The sequence below is a fragment of the Nerophis ophidion genome, linkage group LG23 (genome assembly GCF_033978795.1).
Source record: "Nerophis ophidion isolate RoL-2023_Sa linkage group LG23, RoL_Noph_v1.0, whole genome shotgun sequence".
In the NCBI taxonomy this organism is placed as follows: Eukaryota; Metazoa; Chordata; class Actinopteri; order Syngnathiformes; family Syngnathidae; genus Nerophis; species Nerophis ophidion.
This window is the reverse complement of record NC_084633.1, coordinates 40,253,267-40,272,238: the sequence shown is the minus strand read 5'-3', so window position 1 is coordinate 40,272,238 and position 18,972 is coordinate 40,253,267. Positions and strand designations below refer to the sequence as shown.

General features: G+C 33.7%; 1 protein-coding gene across 8 annotated transcripts in view; it reads right to left on the bottom strand.

Annotated features, from left to right (window-relative positions):
• Positions 1-18,972, bottom strand: part of LOC133541275 (transmembrane protein 184B-like) — a 60,515-nt gene that overhangs the window by 19,497 nt on the left and 22,046 nt on the right. For all 8 annotated transcript variants that reach the window (XM_061884579.1, XM_061884582.1, XM_061884583.1 and 5 more), the window contains exon 3: positions 6,952-7,117. In XM_061884579.1, the coding sequence (XP_061740563.1) occupies positions 6,952-7,117 (166 nt within the window). The remainder of the gene's footprint in view (positions 1-6,951; positions 7,118-18,972) is intronic.

Sequence of the window (18,972 nt, the reverse complement as noted above, 5' to 3'; positions counted from 1 at the left end):
CATGCATTTTAATTCATCCATCCGGTTTCTACCACACTTGTTCAAGAAGTCGCATTTATGGTAAGAAGTATTTTATTTAATGTTGGTTAGCTTCAAAATAACAGTATTATTAAAAAGAATAAGAGAGGGTAAACTGGGTAACACATGGCATATTGACTAAGCTTAACCCATTCTTACTATAACAATCTACAAAATTAATATAGGTTGCCTCTCTCTCTTCCCCTCCATCTTTCGGTATTCCTTTTTATTTTTTATTGAATTTTTTTTTGTTGTTATCTTTTTAGCTATCATTATGTATACGTATTGTTGCATTTGAACAACTGTATTGTTGAAAATAGAGGTAAACTATTGGTATTGTTCATGATCAATAGCGGGTTTTCTATTGGTATTTGTATTGCTCCAGTTTTAGTGTAAAAATGCTCATTGTCATTACTATATTATTTATTTCACTAACTGATTATTTGCTATCACTTTTACAATCATTTTTGTACATATCGTATGTGCTGATGATGTTCTATTGTTGTTGTTTTTGTCTCTCTGTCTAATCCCCCTCTTATCCCCACAATTTCCCCCTCTGTCTTCCTTTTTTTCTCTTTCTATCCCCTCCTGCACCAAATGATAATATAAATACATTTAATAAAGTCAGATTCAAATAAGGCAACAAGAGAAGTATCCTACACTTCTCTTTTGTAAAGTAAATCTGAACAACTAATATGGGCATCTACATCAACTTTATGATTTGCCTGAGAAGCTGGACAGGACAACAGAAAAAAAAAAGGAATAAGAGACTTATTAAACTCTAAAAATGTTGGTCTTACTTGACAATGCAAGCATTTAGTTGTATTCAGTCTTAAAAATATATTATATGGCTCTTACGGAAATATTTTTTTAAATATTTGGCTTGTATGGCTCTCTCAGCCAAAAAGGTTCCCGACCCCTGACCTAGGGTTTGGCGTTATGCCCTTTTTTTAATATCTCCATATTTTTAGGCCATGTCACGATACACCATACACCGTATTTCCTTCAATTGCCGCCGGTAGGCTAATTATTTTAAAACCTCTTCTCACTCCGGCACTTACCAAAGGCACGCGGTAAATTTAGGCCTGCACTTATAAATTTGAGTGTGATGTAAGGATACCATCATGAAAAGCACATTTAATTAAAAAAAAAACGTTATCATGGTCTTACCTTTACTTATAAATGAAGTCCATGCGCAGCTCTTTCTGATCAGAAGCATCGATAACTTGTTTATAGAAGTCTTCCTTATCTTTCTTCAGTTTTAAAAATCTCTCTGTCTCAATGGTAATCTACCTTTATTACCTACGGCTTCGATTGAAAGTCCAGTTTAGAAAACTGTTTCATTTTAGATATGTAATCCTCCATGTTAAAAGTGCAGGCGAGAGGAAAAAATAAACGATCGCTGCTCACTCGTTTCTTGTTACTTCTTCTGCAGCCGAGTAGTCGCAAGAAGGATCACTATCGCCCTCTACCACCAGGAGGCGGGAGTCATTTAATGACTCATATTTGACACACGCAGCTATGGTATATTAATAAAACATAGCTGCTTACTGTTCTTTTTAGCATATTCAATAGTTTGCACCTTAAATCCTACTGAATAGTGTTGGATTTGGTTGTCTTTTTATTTCCTAGTCAGATTTTAGAACAGCTAAAGTGTGAGCCTTTTACATAGACCTTGAATTTGGAATGTGGGTATGAAGCCATAACAATCAGTTATCTCAACTGTCCGAGGGAGGGGGGAGTGTGAGGAAGGAGGGAGAAACTGCCATTTTTAGTTTAGATCAATTTGGACTGTGCCTTTGAAAGGTTGTATCTACATTGATCTCCCAAGGCGCTTTGGTTATAAAATATCAAAATGAGCAACCTCTGTCTCTGATTGATTTAAAACCAGCTTATGTGTCATAAAAGACCCTGGGGGTGTTGACCGAAGGAAGAACAGGTCCAAACGCAACAATTGCTCTTAATCTTCTTCCCTTTATGCGATTTCAAATCATTGAAATCAGCCTCCTCCATTTTGAAAATGATGACAGGTGAAGTGTCACTCGTGATGTAACGAGTTTGATCCGGCGGAAATTCTAGACATGCGCTAATAAAAAAAAATATTTTGCAAAACGAGTTTGACCCGGCAGTAATTCTGGGCAGGCGCATACTATATACCCGGCGGCAATTCAAGGAAATACGGTATATCTCCATATTTTGTCTTAGCCTTGAATGAACACTTGATGCATAGAATCACAGCAGTATGATGATTCTATGTGTTTACATTAAAACATTGTTCTTAATACTGCATTAATATATGCTACTTTTAAACTTTCATGCAGAGAGGGAAATCACAACTAAAAGTGTATTTATGAAACAGTTATTAAGCAGTGGCACAAACATTCATGTCATTTCCAAAACAGAAAGTGCAAGATTGTCAGAGACATTTTAAAACAGGCTATGAGTGCGCTTTTGTGCATGATGTCACTAAGATGACATATCAAAACAACACTAGAGTGCACTTTTTGTACGGAACGCCACTACAATAGTTTCAAACAAATAAAGTGCACTTTTGTGCATGATGTCACACAAGATATTTCAATAAGTGTCAGATAAAAATGAGCTGCATAATAGGAAATCAAATCGCTATGTGGTAGGTTCCTGCGGACGTTTTGTTGTTGACTATTTTTTTCATACGGTGTTGATCTGGAAATGTTTGCCTCGGCATTTTGTTGGTGTGGCACCGAATTGAGATGTTGACATACGGAGTAAGCACTCTTCATTCTCTAGCAGGTGACTTTTGAAATGATGCTACGTATTAGCAGTAATGCTACTTTTTGTAGCAACGCTTTTGCCCCACACTTGACATATTACAGTTGTCTGTTCGACATATTCCCACTTGAAGCAAAACCACTGCCAGACGATGGACCCCCTGCTGTTTTTCTTGGGAATTAATTCTTCCTTCATTTGTTACCAGATTGGCACCTTCTTTCTCTCGTATTACCACTCGCAGGGCTCCCCTAGCATCACAGCTAACGTTACCCATGCTGCTACCTCTCTGCTCCGCAAGGGCGTATACGTATGTGAGGTATGAGGTGACAGTATGTGAGGTACGTAAGAAGGTGCGCTTTCTGTCTGTGAGAAGGAGAGACAAGAAAGAGAGAGAAGCGCCTGTAGTGTACTGCCAGCAGCTAAAAGCAACTGCGTGAGAAGGTGTACTCCAATATCACCATATAGTCGTTTTCTATATCGCACAGAGACAAACCCGCCATATAACCAGTACATTCATACATCGCCCAGCCCTAGTACCACCACACTTGTCCTAATAGCAAGCTTTTTCTAAGAAGGCAGTTTAATGTTGATACAGAGTACCGTAAATTCCAGACAGCTATTTTTTCCTATGTTTGCGGCTTATAAAACATCCACAATAATAGTAATAGTTTTCTATAAACTCAAGAGACATTTAAAAGGTTTTATTGTTTGTGCTATGGCGCCATCTCTTGGACAAGTTTGCTCACTGCAGGGGTTGCAGCTTGAAAAAAAGGTACTTCCTGTTCTAATGTCTTGAATTGGAAGTAAAACAGTCTACAGTGTTTCTACGCGTATGGATTCTCTATTCGTCACGCCAAGCAACGTTTGTAAGCTTTACAATATAACTAAAACAATTCTTACTGACTAAAGTGTTCCATGTGTGATGTCTGTAGGTGTGATTTCATGCATATTTGTACCTGCTATCATAATGTACAGAAGCTAGCATTGCTAGCATTAGATAATATGCTAACATATATTCAAGTGTCTGTTAGTATTATTACCTCACAATTAAATTATTTATGTATTGTTTCAGTTTCACAAATTCTTCAGTAAATTCACCAAAACGTCAGCATGGAGTTATTGAGTCTGTTTAGCTGGTTGGAGAGCTAGCTTATGCAGCTAGTGGGTCCATTACCATGACTTCTTTTTTGTTTCATCATCCGTTTTACTGCCTTGTTACAGACATCGTTTGGAAACAATTAAGGTATGTAAATAAACATTTACAGAATATTTCTGTGTAAATATTTAATTTCACAACGTATATGTCTGCCACATATATTCCGGTGCAGCTAATGTATAGAGAAAAAAAATATTTAAAAATTCCATGGGTGTGGCTTATATACCAGTGCGCTCTATAGTCCCGAAAATACAGTCGATATAAAAAGTCCAAACACCACCCTTAGAACGTAGAATTCTAGGGACGACTTTTAGAAATCAGATCATTCTATCACTGGATTAAAGATCAAATCCACATACATCTTCGATCCTCTCAGGCAGGAAACTGCGGAGCTTTCAGAGTAGGACCACCAGACTGAGGAACAGCTTTGTTCCGGAAGGTGTTAGACTGCTGAACGCTGATGGTGCTCTGTAGCAAGGACACCCATTTCCTAGCCCTCAACCCTTGAACGAGTAACACTTAACTTGCTCACATGCCCCAAATATATATACATACACATATATATATACTAATTAGGGATGTAACGGTACATGTATTTGTATTGAACCGTTTCGGTACGGGGGTTTCGGTTCGGTACGGGGGTGTACCGAATGAGTTTCTAAGCTAAAGTCTTAACAAGCTTCTTTGCTTCTGCCTCTGTTTCAGCACCTAGCGTTGTCCCACCCACACAACCATGTGATTGGTTACATATATAGCGGTAACAGCCAATCAGCAGTGCGTATTCAGAGCGCATGTAGTAAATGCTTCAGCGTCGAGCAGATAGGTGTTTAGCAGGTGAGCATAAAGCAGCGTACTCTCCCCAAATGATAATAAACACCACCCAGTCAACTACTACTAACATCACTATGAGCCCGTTGACCTTCTAGAAACTTAAACTGCAGCTCAGATCGCTCGCAGTTCTGGCTTGAGGTGAAGGCTAATTAGCTTTTAGCGTAACGTTAGCTCATATTGCGGTGTGTGTTTTACGGACAGAAAAGCTTTGAATGGCAGGGTCCCTGCTATCACATGTTGACAAAAATATAACATTTACATAATAAAAATCAACTACAGGCTTCCCCAATGCTGTGATAAATTAAGCACGATGAGTTGACTTGAAACTGTTTAATGTTGCACTTTTTATATGTAGAAGGAAAGTTTTGTCATTTTATTTAATCTGAGCAACAATTTGAGGCAGTTTAATGTTGATTAACATGGGCAGAATTATTTGAGTGTTCCCAATGTTAAAAGGATAAAGCCATTGTTTACAAATTTGGTAAATAAATAGCCCCAAAAATTATATTTTGTTGTTTTCTTACTGTACCGAAAATGAACCGAAGAGTGACCTCTAAACCGAGGTACGTACCGAACCGAAATGTTTGTGTACCGTTACACCCGTAATATATATATATATATATATATATACATATATATATATATATATATATATATATAAAGGGTGTGGGAAAAAATTGATTTGAATCATGATTCTCACATTGTGCGATTGAGAATCGATTCTCAATTTTTTAAAAACGATAATTTTTTTTACGATTTTTTTATCAATCCAACAAACCACTACAGAACAATACCATAACAATGCAATCCAACTCCAAAACCAAACCTGACCGTTTTAGTCGACTAAATGTTGTGAAATTTAATTTAAGTCGTTTTAGTTGACTAAATGTATATATATGTATATATATATATATATATATATATATATATGTATATTAGGGGTGTGGGAAAAAATCGATTCGAATACGAATCGAATTGTTTACGTTGTGTGATTCAGAATCGATTCTCATTTTTAAAAAATCTATTTTTTATTATTATTTTTTTTAATCAATCCAACAAACCACTACACAGCAATACCATAACAAAGCAATCCAACTCCAAAACCAAACCTGACCCAGCAACACTCAGAACGGCAATAAAAAGAGCAATTGAGAGGAGACACAAACACCACACAGAACAAAACAAAAGTAGTGAAACAAAAATTATCATCAACAACAGTATCAAAATTAGTTATAATTTCAGCATAGCAGTGATTAAAAATCCCTCATTGACATTATCATTAGACATTTATAAAAATAAAAAAAAAGAACAATAGTGTCACAGTGGCTTACACTTGCATGGCATCTCATAAGCTGGACAACACACTGTGTCCAATGTTTTCACAAAGATAATATAAGTCATATTTTTGGATCGTTTAATAGTTAAAACAAATTGACATTATTGCAATCAGTGGATAAAACATTGTCCTTTACAATTATAAAAGCTTTTAAAAAAAAAAATCGACTACTCTGCAAGCATGTCAGCAGACTGGGGTAGATCCTGCTGAAATCTATGTATTGAATGAATACAGAATCCTTTTGAATCGGAAAAATATCATTTTTGAATCAAGAATCGAATCGAAAAAAATCGATATATTATCGCATCGTGACCCCAAGAATCGATATTGAATCGAATCGTGGGACACCCAAAAATTCACAGCCCTAATATATATATATATATGAATATAAATGATTATTTTACATGCTTTCCCAGGTCAAACAGCATGGACACCCGTGATCTATGCCTACATTTGATTCCACATCAATGACAACTACAGACAATGACATAACCGTCATGTTATGTCACAAATTCTGAAAGGATGCGTGGCAAATTCCGAGAAAGAAGATGCAATATCGACCCCACAACAATTTTTCATGCCACAAGAGCCCTTTCAGTCTCCCTGCGGGTGAGCGGAGTTTCGTGCGGTTGCTAGGAAACAAGCTGGCCCTCTCCTGCTATCTCCAACGCCTTGCAAAGAAATGGTAATAAAGCCTGCAACCAACTGTACACAATAAAGGCCACTTGGCACTGTGATACCACAACAACTACTTACTATCTACCAGAAATATCCACACTGGAACACAACCACGTATCGTACAAACCCGGCCAGAAGCAAAAACAAAGCTGTTCATCAGCTGAAGACACGATCCACTCACCTTCGTAACAGTCTCGAACTGTGTCGAAGTACACGTAGTACTCCTCGTTGGTGAAGAACAGAAGGCTGAGCCAGGAGTCAAAGGCATAGATGGGCACTATGAAGAGGATCCTCACGATGTGCCGCTGCTCGTTTGGAGAGCTGTAGTAACGTAGGTGCATGTAGATCTGAGTGGAGAAAACAGATGTACAAGCATTTTATGCATTTATGACATCTGCTGACATTCACATCACTTAGCAACACTGGCTTCAAACCAACAAAGACACTGAAGGATTATTGCAGTGGGTGTATATTGTAGCGTCCCGAGGAGAGTTAGTGCTGCAAGGGATTCTGGGTATTTTTTCCGTTGCGTTTATGTTGTGTTACGGTGCTGATGTTCTCCCGAAATGTGTTTGTCATTCTTGTTTGGTGGGGCTTCACAGTGTGGCGCGTATTTGTAACAGTGTTAAAGTTGTTTACACGGCCACCCTCAGTGTGACCTGTATGGCTCTGGACCAAGTATGCCTTGCATTCACTTGTGTGAGTGAAAAGCTGTAGATATTATGTGACTGAGCCGGCACGCATAGGAAGTGCCTTTACGGTTTATTGGCGCTCTTTACTTTGCCCTACGTCCGTGTACACAGCGGCATTTTAAAGTCATACATTTTACTTTTGAAAACCGATACCGATAATTTCTAATATTACATTAAATAATAATAATAATAATAATAATAATAATATAATATATATATATATATATATATATATATATATATATATGGAGGGTATTTCCTTGAATTGCCGCCAGGGCGCTAATTAATTTAAAACCTCTTCTCAGTCCGGCACTTACTAGAGGCATGCGGTAAATTTAGGCCTGCGCTTATAAATTTGAGTGTGATGTAAGGATACCATCATGAAAAGCACATTTAATTTAAAAAAACGTTATTATGGTCTTATCTTCACTTATAAATCAATGAAGTCGATAAGTAGCTCCTTCTGATCAAAAGCATCGATAACTTGTTTATAGAAGTCTTCCTTATCTTTCTTCAGTTTTAAAAGTCTGTCTGTCTCGATGGAGATCTTCCTTTATTACCTCCTGCTTCGATTGAAAGTCCAGTGTAGAAAACAGTTTTATTTTAGATATGTAATCCTCCATGTTAAAAGTGCAAGCGAGAGGAAAAAATAAACGATCGCTGCTCACTCTTGCTGCTTGTTGTCACTTCTTCTGCAGCCTAGTAGTCGCAAGAAGGATCACTAGCGCCCTCTACCACCAGGAGGCGGGAGTCATTTAATGACTCATATTTGACACACGCAGCTACGGTATATTAATAAAACATAGCTGCTTACTGTTCTTTTTAGCATATTCAATAGCTTGGACCTTAAATCCTACTGAATAGCTCTTAATCTTCTTCCCTTTATGCGATTTCAAATGATTGAAATCAGCCTCCTCCATTTTGACGTGACGATTTTGCACCGGCAGAAATTCTAGACATGCGCTAATAAAAATAACATTTTGTGAAACGAGTTTGACCCGGCAGTAATTCTAGGCAGCTGCATACTATATACCCGGCGGCAATTCAAGGAAATACGGTATATACATATATATATATATATATATATATATATATATATATAATGTATTGTCAGAATATTCCAAATTGCGTGTTTACATGAAGCAGTTTTATTCCGGTTAGGCTTTTAATCCGATTAAATGTGTCCCTGTGCACGTAGCTAACGGAACAAATCCACAGTACCTGAAAAGGCTTTGACTGGACTTTGTGCAAACAAGAAAAAACCACAAGAGTAAATATTGGATCACTACCTCTCTGCAAGGTGTGTTTTGGGTAAGCCGTACTGTGCTCTCATCACTTCTATTGAAAAGCAGCAGACCGCTAAGACTCCATGTTCCACCTTCCAGGATATTAGCACCAACAACAACAACAACAACAACAAAAAAGACGACGACTGACGAACTCCAGCTGTGGTCCAAGGGAGAATAATACAACTTATCATAAATACAAATTCAATACAACTATTAAAGCTGCAAGCAGCGATGGACGGGATAGAGTATACATGGAAGTGGCTGAGGGAGGAGAGGGAAGTCTGGGCTTCCCAGATATAAGTTAGAACAACACACTACTTTGTATTATATTGTAGTTTTTACCTTCCATAACGTGTCTACTGACAGATATAAGTTAGAACAACACACTACTTTGTATTATATTGTAGTTTTTACCTTCCATAACGTGTCTACTGACAGATATAAGTTAGAACAACACACTACTTTGTATTATATTGTAGTTTTTACCTTCCATAACATGTCTACTGACTGATATAAGTTAGAACAACACACTACTTTGTATTGTATTGTAGTTTTTACCTTCCATAACGTGTCTACTGACAGATATAAGTTAGAACAACACACTACTTTGTATTATATTGTAGTTTTTACCTTCCATAACATTCTACTGACAGATATAAGATAGAAAAACACACTACTTTGTATTATATTGTAGTTTTTACCTTCCATAATGTGTCTACTGACAGATATAAGTTAGAACAACACACTACTTTGTATTATATTGTAGTTTTTACCTTCCATAACGTTCTACTGACAGATATAAGATAGAAAAACACACTACTTTGTATTATATTGTAGTTTTTACCTTCCATAATGTGTCTATTGACAGATATAAGTTAGAAATATACACTACTTTTTATAATAAATGTTGTAGTTTTTACCTTCCATAACGTGTCTACTGACAGATATAAGTTAGAACAACACACTACTTTGTATTATATTGTAGTTTTTACCTTCCATAACGTGCCTACTGACAGATATAAGTTAGAACAACACACTACTTTGTATTATATTGTAGTTTTTACCTTCCATAACGTGTCTACTGACAGATATAAGTTAGAACAACACACTACTTTGTATTATATTGTAGTTTTTACCTTCCATAACGTGTCTACTGACAGATATAAGTTAGAACAACACACTACTTTGTATTATATTGTAGTTTTTACCTTCCATAACGTGTCTACTGACAGATATAAGTTAGAACAACACACTACTTTGTATTATATTGTAGTTTTTACCTTCCATAACGTGTCTACTGACTGATATAAGTTAGAACAACACACTACTTTGTATTATATTGTAGTTTTTACCTTCCATAACGTGTCTACCGACAGATATAAGTTAGAACAACACACTACTTTGTATTATATTGTAGTTTTTACCTTCCATAACGTGTCTACTGACAGATATAAGTTAGAACAACACACTACTTTGTATTATATTGTAGTTTTTACCTTCCATAACGTGTCTACTGACAGATATAAGTTAGAACAACACACTACTTTGTATTATATTGTAGTTTTTACCTTCCATAACGTGCCTACTGACAGATATAAGTTAGAAAAACACACTACTTTGTATTATATTGTAGTTTTTACCTTCCATAATGTGTCTATTGACAGATATAAGTTAGAAATATACACTACTTTTTATTATAAATGTTGTAGTTTTTACCTTCCATAACGTGTCTACTGACAGATATAAGTTAGAACAACACACTACTTTGTATTATATTGTATTGTTTACCTTCCATAACGTGCCTACTGACAGATATAAGTTAGAACAACACACTACTTTGTATTATATTGTAGTTTTTACCTTCCATAACGTGTCTACTGACAGATATAAGATAGAAAAACACACTACTTTGTATTATATTGTAGTTTTTACCTTCCATAACGTGCCTACTGACAGATATAAGTTAGAACAACACACTACTTTGTATTATATTGTAGTTTTTACCTTCCATAATGTGTCTATTGACAAATGTAAGTTAGAAATATACACTACTTTTTATTATAAATGTTGTAGTTTTTACCTTCCATAACGTGTCTACTGACAGATATAAGTTAGAACAACACACTACTTTGTACTATATTGTAGTTTTTACCTTCCATAACGTGCCTACTGACAGATATAAGTTAGAACAACACACTACTTTGTACTATATTGTAGTTTTTACCTTCCATAACGTGTCTACTGACAAATATAAGTTAGAAATATACACTACTTTTTATTATAAATGTTGTAGTTTTTACCTTCCATAACGTGTCTACTGACAGATATAAGTTAGAACAACACACTACTTTGTATTATATTGTAGTTTTTACCTTCCATAACGTGCCTACTGACAGATATAAGTTAGAACAACACACTACTTTGTATTATATTGTAGTTTTTACCTTCCATAACGTGTCTACTGACAGATATAAGTTAGAACAACACACTACTTTGTATTATATTGTAGTTTTTACCTTCCATAACGTGTCTACTGACAGATATAAGTTAGAACAACACACTACTTTGTATTATATTGTAGTTTTTACCTTCCATAACGTGTCTACTGACAGATATAAGTTAGAACAACACACTACTTTGTGTTATATTGTAGTTTTTACCTTCCATAACGTGCCTACTGACAGATATAAGTTAGAACAACACACTACTTTGTATTATATTGTAGTTTTTACCTTCCATAACGTGTCTACTGACAGATATAAGTTAGAACAACACACTACTTTGTATTATATTGTAGTTTTTACCTTCCATAACGTGTCTATTGACAGATATAAGTTAGAAATATACACTACTTTTTATTATAAATGTTGTAGTTTTTACCTTCCATAACGTGTCTACTGACAGATATAAGTTAGAACAACACACTACTTTGTATTATATTGTAGTTTTTACCTTCCATAACGTTTCTACTGACAGATATAAGATAGAAAAACACACTACTTTGTATTATATTGTAGTTTTTACCTTCCATAACATGTCTACTGACAGATATAAGTTAGAACAACACACTACTCTGTATTATATTGTAGTTTTTACCTTCCATAACGTGTCTACTGACAGATATAAGTTAGAACAACACACTACTCTGTATTATATTGTAGTTTTTACCTTCCATAACGTGTCTACTGACAGATATAAGTTAGAACAACACACTACTTTGTATTGTATTGTAGTTTTTACCTTCTATAACGTGCCTACTGACAGATATAAGTTAGAAAAACACACTACTTTGTATTATATTGTAGTTTTTACCTTCCATAACGTGCCTACTGACAGATATAAGTTAGAAAAACACACTACTTTGTATTATATTGTAGTTTTTACCTTCCATAACATGTCTACTGACAGATATAAGTTAGAACAACACACTACTCTGTATTATATTGTAGTTTTTACCTTCCATAACGTGTCTACTGACAGATATAAGTTAGAACAACACACTACTTTGTATTGTATTGTAGTTTTTACCTTCTATAACGTGCCTACTGACAGATATAAGTTAGAACAACACACTACTTTGTATTATATTGTAGTTTTTACCTTCCATAACGTGCCTACTGACAGATATAAGTTAGAAAAACACACTACTTTGTATTATATTGTAGTTTTTACCTTCCATAACGTGCCTACTGACAGATATAAGTTAGAAAAACACACTACTTTGTATTATATTGTAGTTTTTACCTTCCATAACGTGCCTACTGACAGATATAAGTTAGAAAAACACACTACTTTGTATTATATTGTAGTTTTTACCTTCCATAACGTGCCTACTGACAGATATAAGTTAGAAAAACACACTACTTTGTATTATATTGTAGTTTTTACCTTCCATAACGTGCCTACTGACAGATATAAGTTAGAAAAACACACTACTTTGTATTATATTGTAGTTTTTACCTTCCATAACGTGCCTACTGACAGATATAAGTTAGAAAAACACACTACTTTGTATTATATTGTAGTTTTTACCTTCCATAACGTGCCTACTGACAGAATAAGTTAGAAATATACACTACTTTTTATTATAAATGTTGTAGTTTTTACCTTCCATAATGTGTCTACTGACAGATATAAGTTAGAACAACACACTACTTTGTATTATATTGTATTGTTTACCTTCCATAACGTGTCTACTGACAGATATAAGTTAGAACAACACACTACTTTGTATTATATTGTATTGTTTACCTTCCATAACGTGTCTACTGACAGATATAAGTTAGAACAACACACTACTTTGTATTATATTGTATTGTTTACCTTCCATAACATGTCTACTGACAGATATAAGTTAGAACAACACACTACTTTGTATTATATTGTAGTTTTTACCTTCCATAATGTGTCTATTGACAGATATAAGTTAGAAATATACACTACTTTTTATTATAAATGTTGTAGTTTTTACCTTCCATAACGTGCCTACTGACAGATATAAGTTAGAACAACACACTACTTTGTATTATATTGTAGTTTTTACCTTCCATAACATGTCTACTGACAGATATAGGTTAGAACAACACACTACTTTGTATTATATTGTATTGTTTACCTTCCATAACGTGTCTACTGACAGATATAAGTTAGAACAACACACTACTTTGTATTATATTGTATTGTTTACCTTCCATAACATGTCTACTGACAGATATAAGTTAGAACAACACACTACTTTGTATTATATTGTAGTTTTTACCTTCCATAACGTGTCTACTGACAGATATAAGTTAGAACAACACGACTACTTTGTATTATATTGTATTGTTTACCTTCCATAACGTGTCTACTGACAGATATAAGTTAGAACAACACACTACTTTGTATTATATTGTAGTTTTTACCTTCCATAACATGTCTACTGACAGATATAGGTTAGAACAACACACTACTTTGTATTATATTGTATTGTTTACCTTCCATAACGTGTCTACTGACAGATATAAGTTAGAACAACACACTACATTGTATTATATTGTAGTTTTTACCTTCCATAACGTGTCTACTGACAGATATAAGTTAGAACAACACACTACTTTGTATTATATTGTAGTTTTTACCTTCCATAACGTGTCTACTGACAGATATAAGTTAGAACAACACACTACTTTGTATTATATTGTAGTTTTTACCTTCCATAACGTGCCTACTGACAGATATAAGTTAGAAAAACACACTACTTTGTATTATATTGTAGTTTTTACCTTCCATAACGTGCCTACTGACAGATATAAGTTAGAAAAACACACTACTTTGTATTATATTGTAGTTTTTACCTTCCATAACGTGCCTACTGACAGATATAAGTTAGAAAAACACACTACTTTGTATTATATTGTAGTTTTTACCTTCCATAACATGTCTACTGACAGATATAGGTTAGAACAACACACTACTTTGTATTATATTGTATTGTTTACCTTCCATAACATGTCTACTGACAGATATAAGTTAGAACAACACACTACTTTGTATTATATTGTAGTTTTTACCTTCCATAACGTGTCTACTGACAGATATAAGTTAGAACAACACACTACTTTGTATTATATTGTATTGTTTACCTTCCATAACGTGTCTACTGACAGATATAAGTTAGAACAACACACTACTTTGTATTATATTGTAGTTTTTACCTTCCATAACATGTCTACTGACAGATATAGGTTAGAACAACACACTACTTTGTATTATATTGTATTGTTTACCTTCCATAACGTGTCTACTGACAGATATAAGTTAGAACAACACACTACATTGTATTATATTGTAGTTTTTACCTTCCATAACGTGTCTACTGACAGATATAAGTTAGAACAACACACTACTTTGTATTATATTGTAGTTTTTACCTTCCATAACGTGCCTACTGACAGATATAAGTTAGAAAAACACACTACTTTGTATTATATTGTAGTTTTTACCTTCCATAACGTGCCTACTGACAGATATAAGTTAGAACAACACACTACTTTGTATTATATTGTAGTTTTTACCTTCCATAACGTGCCTACTGACAGATATAAGTTAGAACAACCCACTACTTTGTATTATATTGTAGTTTTTACCTTCCATAACGTGCCTACTGACAGATATAAGTTAGAACAACACACTACTTTGTATTATATTGTAGTTTTTACCTTCCATAACGTGTCTACTGACAGATATAAGTTAGAACAACACACTACTTTGTATTATATTGTAGTTTTTACCTTCCATAACGTGCCTACTGACAGATATAAGTTAGAAAAACACACTACTTTGTATTATATTGTATTTTTTACCTTCCATAACGTGCCTACTGACAAGTTAGAAAAACACACTACTTTGTATTATATTGTAGTTTTTACCTTCCATAACGTGCCTACTGACAGAATAAGTTAGAACAACACACTACTTTGTATTATATTGTAGTTTTTACCTTCCATAATGTGTCTATTGACAGATATAAGTTAGAAATATACACTACTTTTTATTATAAATGTTGTAGTTTTTACCTTCCATAACATGTCTACTGACAGATATAAGTTAGAACAACACACTACTTTGTATTATATTGTAGTTTTTACCTTCCATAACGTGCCTACTGACAGATATAAGTTAGAACAACACACTACTTTGTATTATATTGTAGTTTTTACCTTCCATAATGTGTCTATTGACAGATATAAGTTAGAAATATACACTACTTTTTATTATAAATGTTGTAGTTTTTACCTTCCATAATGTGTCTACTGACAGATATAAGTTAGAACAACACACTACTTTGTATTGTATTGTAGTTTTTACCTTCCATAACGTGTCTACTGACAGATATAAGTTAGAACAACACACTACTTTGTATTATATTGTAGTTTTTACCTTCCATAACGTGCCTACTGACAGATATAAGATAGAAAAACACACTACTTTGTATTATATTGTAGTTTTTACCTTCCATAACGTGTCTACTGACAAATATAAGTTAGAAATATACACTACTTTTTATTATAAATGTTGTAGTTTTACCTTCCATAACGTGTCTACTGACAGATATAAGTTAGAACAACACACTACTTTGTATTATATTGTAGTTTTTACCTTCCATAACGTGCCTACTGACAGATATAAGTTAGAACAACACACTACTTTGTATTATATTGTAGTTTTTACCTTCCATAACGTGTCTACTGACAGATATAAGTTAGAACAACACACTACTTTGTATTATATTGTAGTTTTTACCTTCCATAACGTGTCTACTGACAGATATAAGTTAGAACAACACACTACTTTGTATTATATTGTAGTTTTTACCTTCCATAACGTGTCTACTGACAGATATAAGTTAGAACAACACACTACTTTGTGTTATATTGTAGTTTTTACCTTCCATAACGTGCTACTGACAGATATAAGTTAGAACAACACACTACTTTGTATTATATTGTAGTTTTTACCTTCCATAACGTGCCTACTGACAGATATAAGTTAGAACAACACACTAACTTTGTATTATATTGTAGTTTTTACCTTCCATAACGTGTCTATTGACAGATATAAGTTAGAAATATACACTACTTTTTATTATAAATGTTGTAGTTTTTACCTTCCATAACGTGTCTACTGACAGATATAAGTTAGAACAACACACTACTTTGTATTATATTGTAGTTTTTACCTTCCATAACGTTTCTACTGACAGATATAAGATAGAAAAACACACTACTTTGTATTATATTGTAGTTTTTACCTTCCATAACATGTCTACTGACAGATATAAGTTAGAACAACACACTACTCTGTATTATATTGTCAGTTTTTACCTTCCATAACGTGTCTACTGACAGATATAAGTTAGAACAACACACTACTCTGTATTATATTGTAGTTTTTACCTTCCATAACGTGTCTACTGACAGATATAAGTTAGAACAACACACTACTTTGTATTGTATTGTAGTTTTTACCTTCTATAACGTGCCTACTGACAGATATAAGTTAGAAAAACACACTACTTTGTATTATATTGTAGTTTTTACCTTCCATAACGTGCCTACTGACAGATATAAGTTAGAAAAACACACTACTTTGTATTATATTGTAGTTTTTACCTTCCATAACATGTCTACTGACAGATATAAGTTAGAACAACACACTACTCTGTATTATATTGTAGTTTTTACCTTCCATAACGTGTCTACTGACAGATATAAGTTAGAACAACACACTACTTTGTATTGTATTGTAGTTTTTACCTTCTATAACGTGCCTACTGACAGATATAAGTTAGAACAACACACTACTTTGTATTATATTGTAGTTTTTACCTTCCATAACGTGCCTACTGACAGATATAAGTTAGAAAAACACACTACTTTGTATTATATTGTAGTTTTTACCTTCCATAACGTGCCTACTGACAGATATAAGTTAGAAAAACACACTACTTTGTATTATATTGTAGTTTTTACCTTCCATAACGTGCCTACTGACAGATATAAGTTAGAAAAACACACTACTTTGTATTATATTGTAGTTTTTACCTTCCATAACGTGCCTACTGACAGATATAAGTTAGAAAAACACACTACTTTGTATTATATTGTAGTTTTTTACCTTCCATAACGTGCCTACTGACAGATATAAGTTAGAAAAACACACTACTTTGTATTATATTGTAGTTTTTACCTTCCATAACGTGCCTACTGACAGATATAAGTTAGAAAAACACACTACTTTGTATTATATTGTAGTTTTTACCTTCCATAACGTGCCTACTGACAGAATAAGTTAGAAATATACACTACTTTTTATTATAAATGTTGTAGTTTTTACCTTCCATAACATGTCTACTGACAGATATAAGTTAGAACAACACACTACTTTGTATTATATTGTAGTTTTTACCTTCCATAACGTGTCTACTGACAGATATAAGTTAGAACAACACACTACTTTGTATTATATTGTAGTTTTTACCTTCCATAACGTGCCTACTGACAGATATAAGTTAGAACAACACACTACTTTGTATTATATTGTATTGTTTACCTTCCATAACGTGTCCTACTGACAGATATAAGTTAGAACAACACACTACATTGTATTATATTGTAGTTTTTACCTTCCATAACATGTCTACTGACAGATATAGGTTAGAACAAGACACTACTTTGTATTATATTGTATTGTTTACCTTCCATAACGTGTCTACTGACAGATATAAGTTAGAACAAGACACTACTTTGTATTATATTGTATTGTTTACCTTCCATAACATGTCTACTGACAGATATAAGTTAGAACAACACACTACTTTGTATTATATTGTAGTTTTACCTTCCATAACGTGTCTACTGACAGATATAAGTTAGAACAACACACTACTTTGTATTATATTGTATTGTTTACCTTCCATAACGTGTCTACTGACAGATATAAGTTAGAACAACACACTACTTTGTATTATATTGTAGTTTTACCTTCCATAACATGTCTACTGACAGATATAGGTTAGAACAACACACTACTTTGTATTATATTGTATTGTTTACCTTCCATAACGTGTCTACTGACAGATATAAGTTAGAACAACACACTACATTGTATTATATTGTAGTTTTTACCTTCCATAACGTGTCTACTGACAGATATAAGTTAGAACAACACACTACTTTGTATTATATTGTAGTTTTTACCTTCCATAACGTGTCTACTGACAGATATAAGTTAGAACAACACACTACTTTGTATTATATTGTAGTTTTTACCTTCCATAACGTGCCTACTGACAGATATAAGTTAGAAAAAACACACTACTTTGTATTATATTGTAGTTTTTACCTTCCATAACGTGCCTACTGACAGATATAAGTTAGAAAAACACACTACTTTGTATTATATTGTAGTTTTTACCTTCCATAACGTGCCTACTGACAGATATAAGTTAGAAAAACACACTACTTTGTATTATATTGTAGTTTTTACCTTCCATAACATGTCTACTGACAGATATAGGTTAGAACAACACACTACTTTGTATTATTGTATTGTTTACCTTCCATAACATGTCTACTGACAGATATAAGTTAGAACAACACACTACTTTGTATTATATTGTAGTTTTTACCTTCCATAACGTGTCTACTGACAGATATAAGTTAGAACAACACACTACTT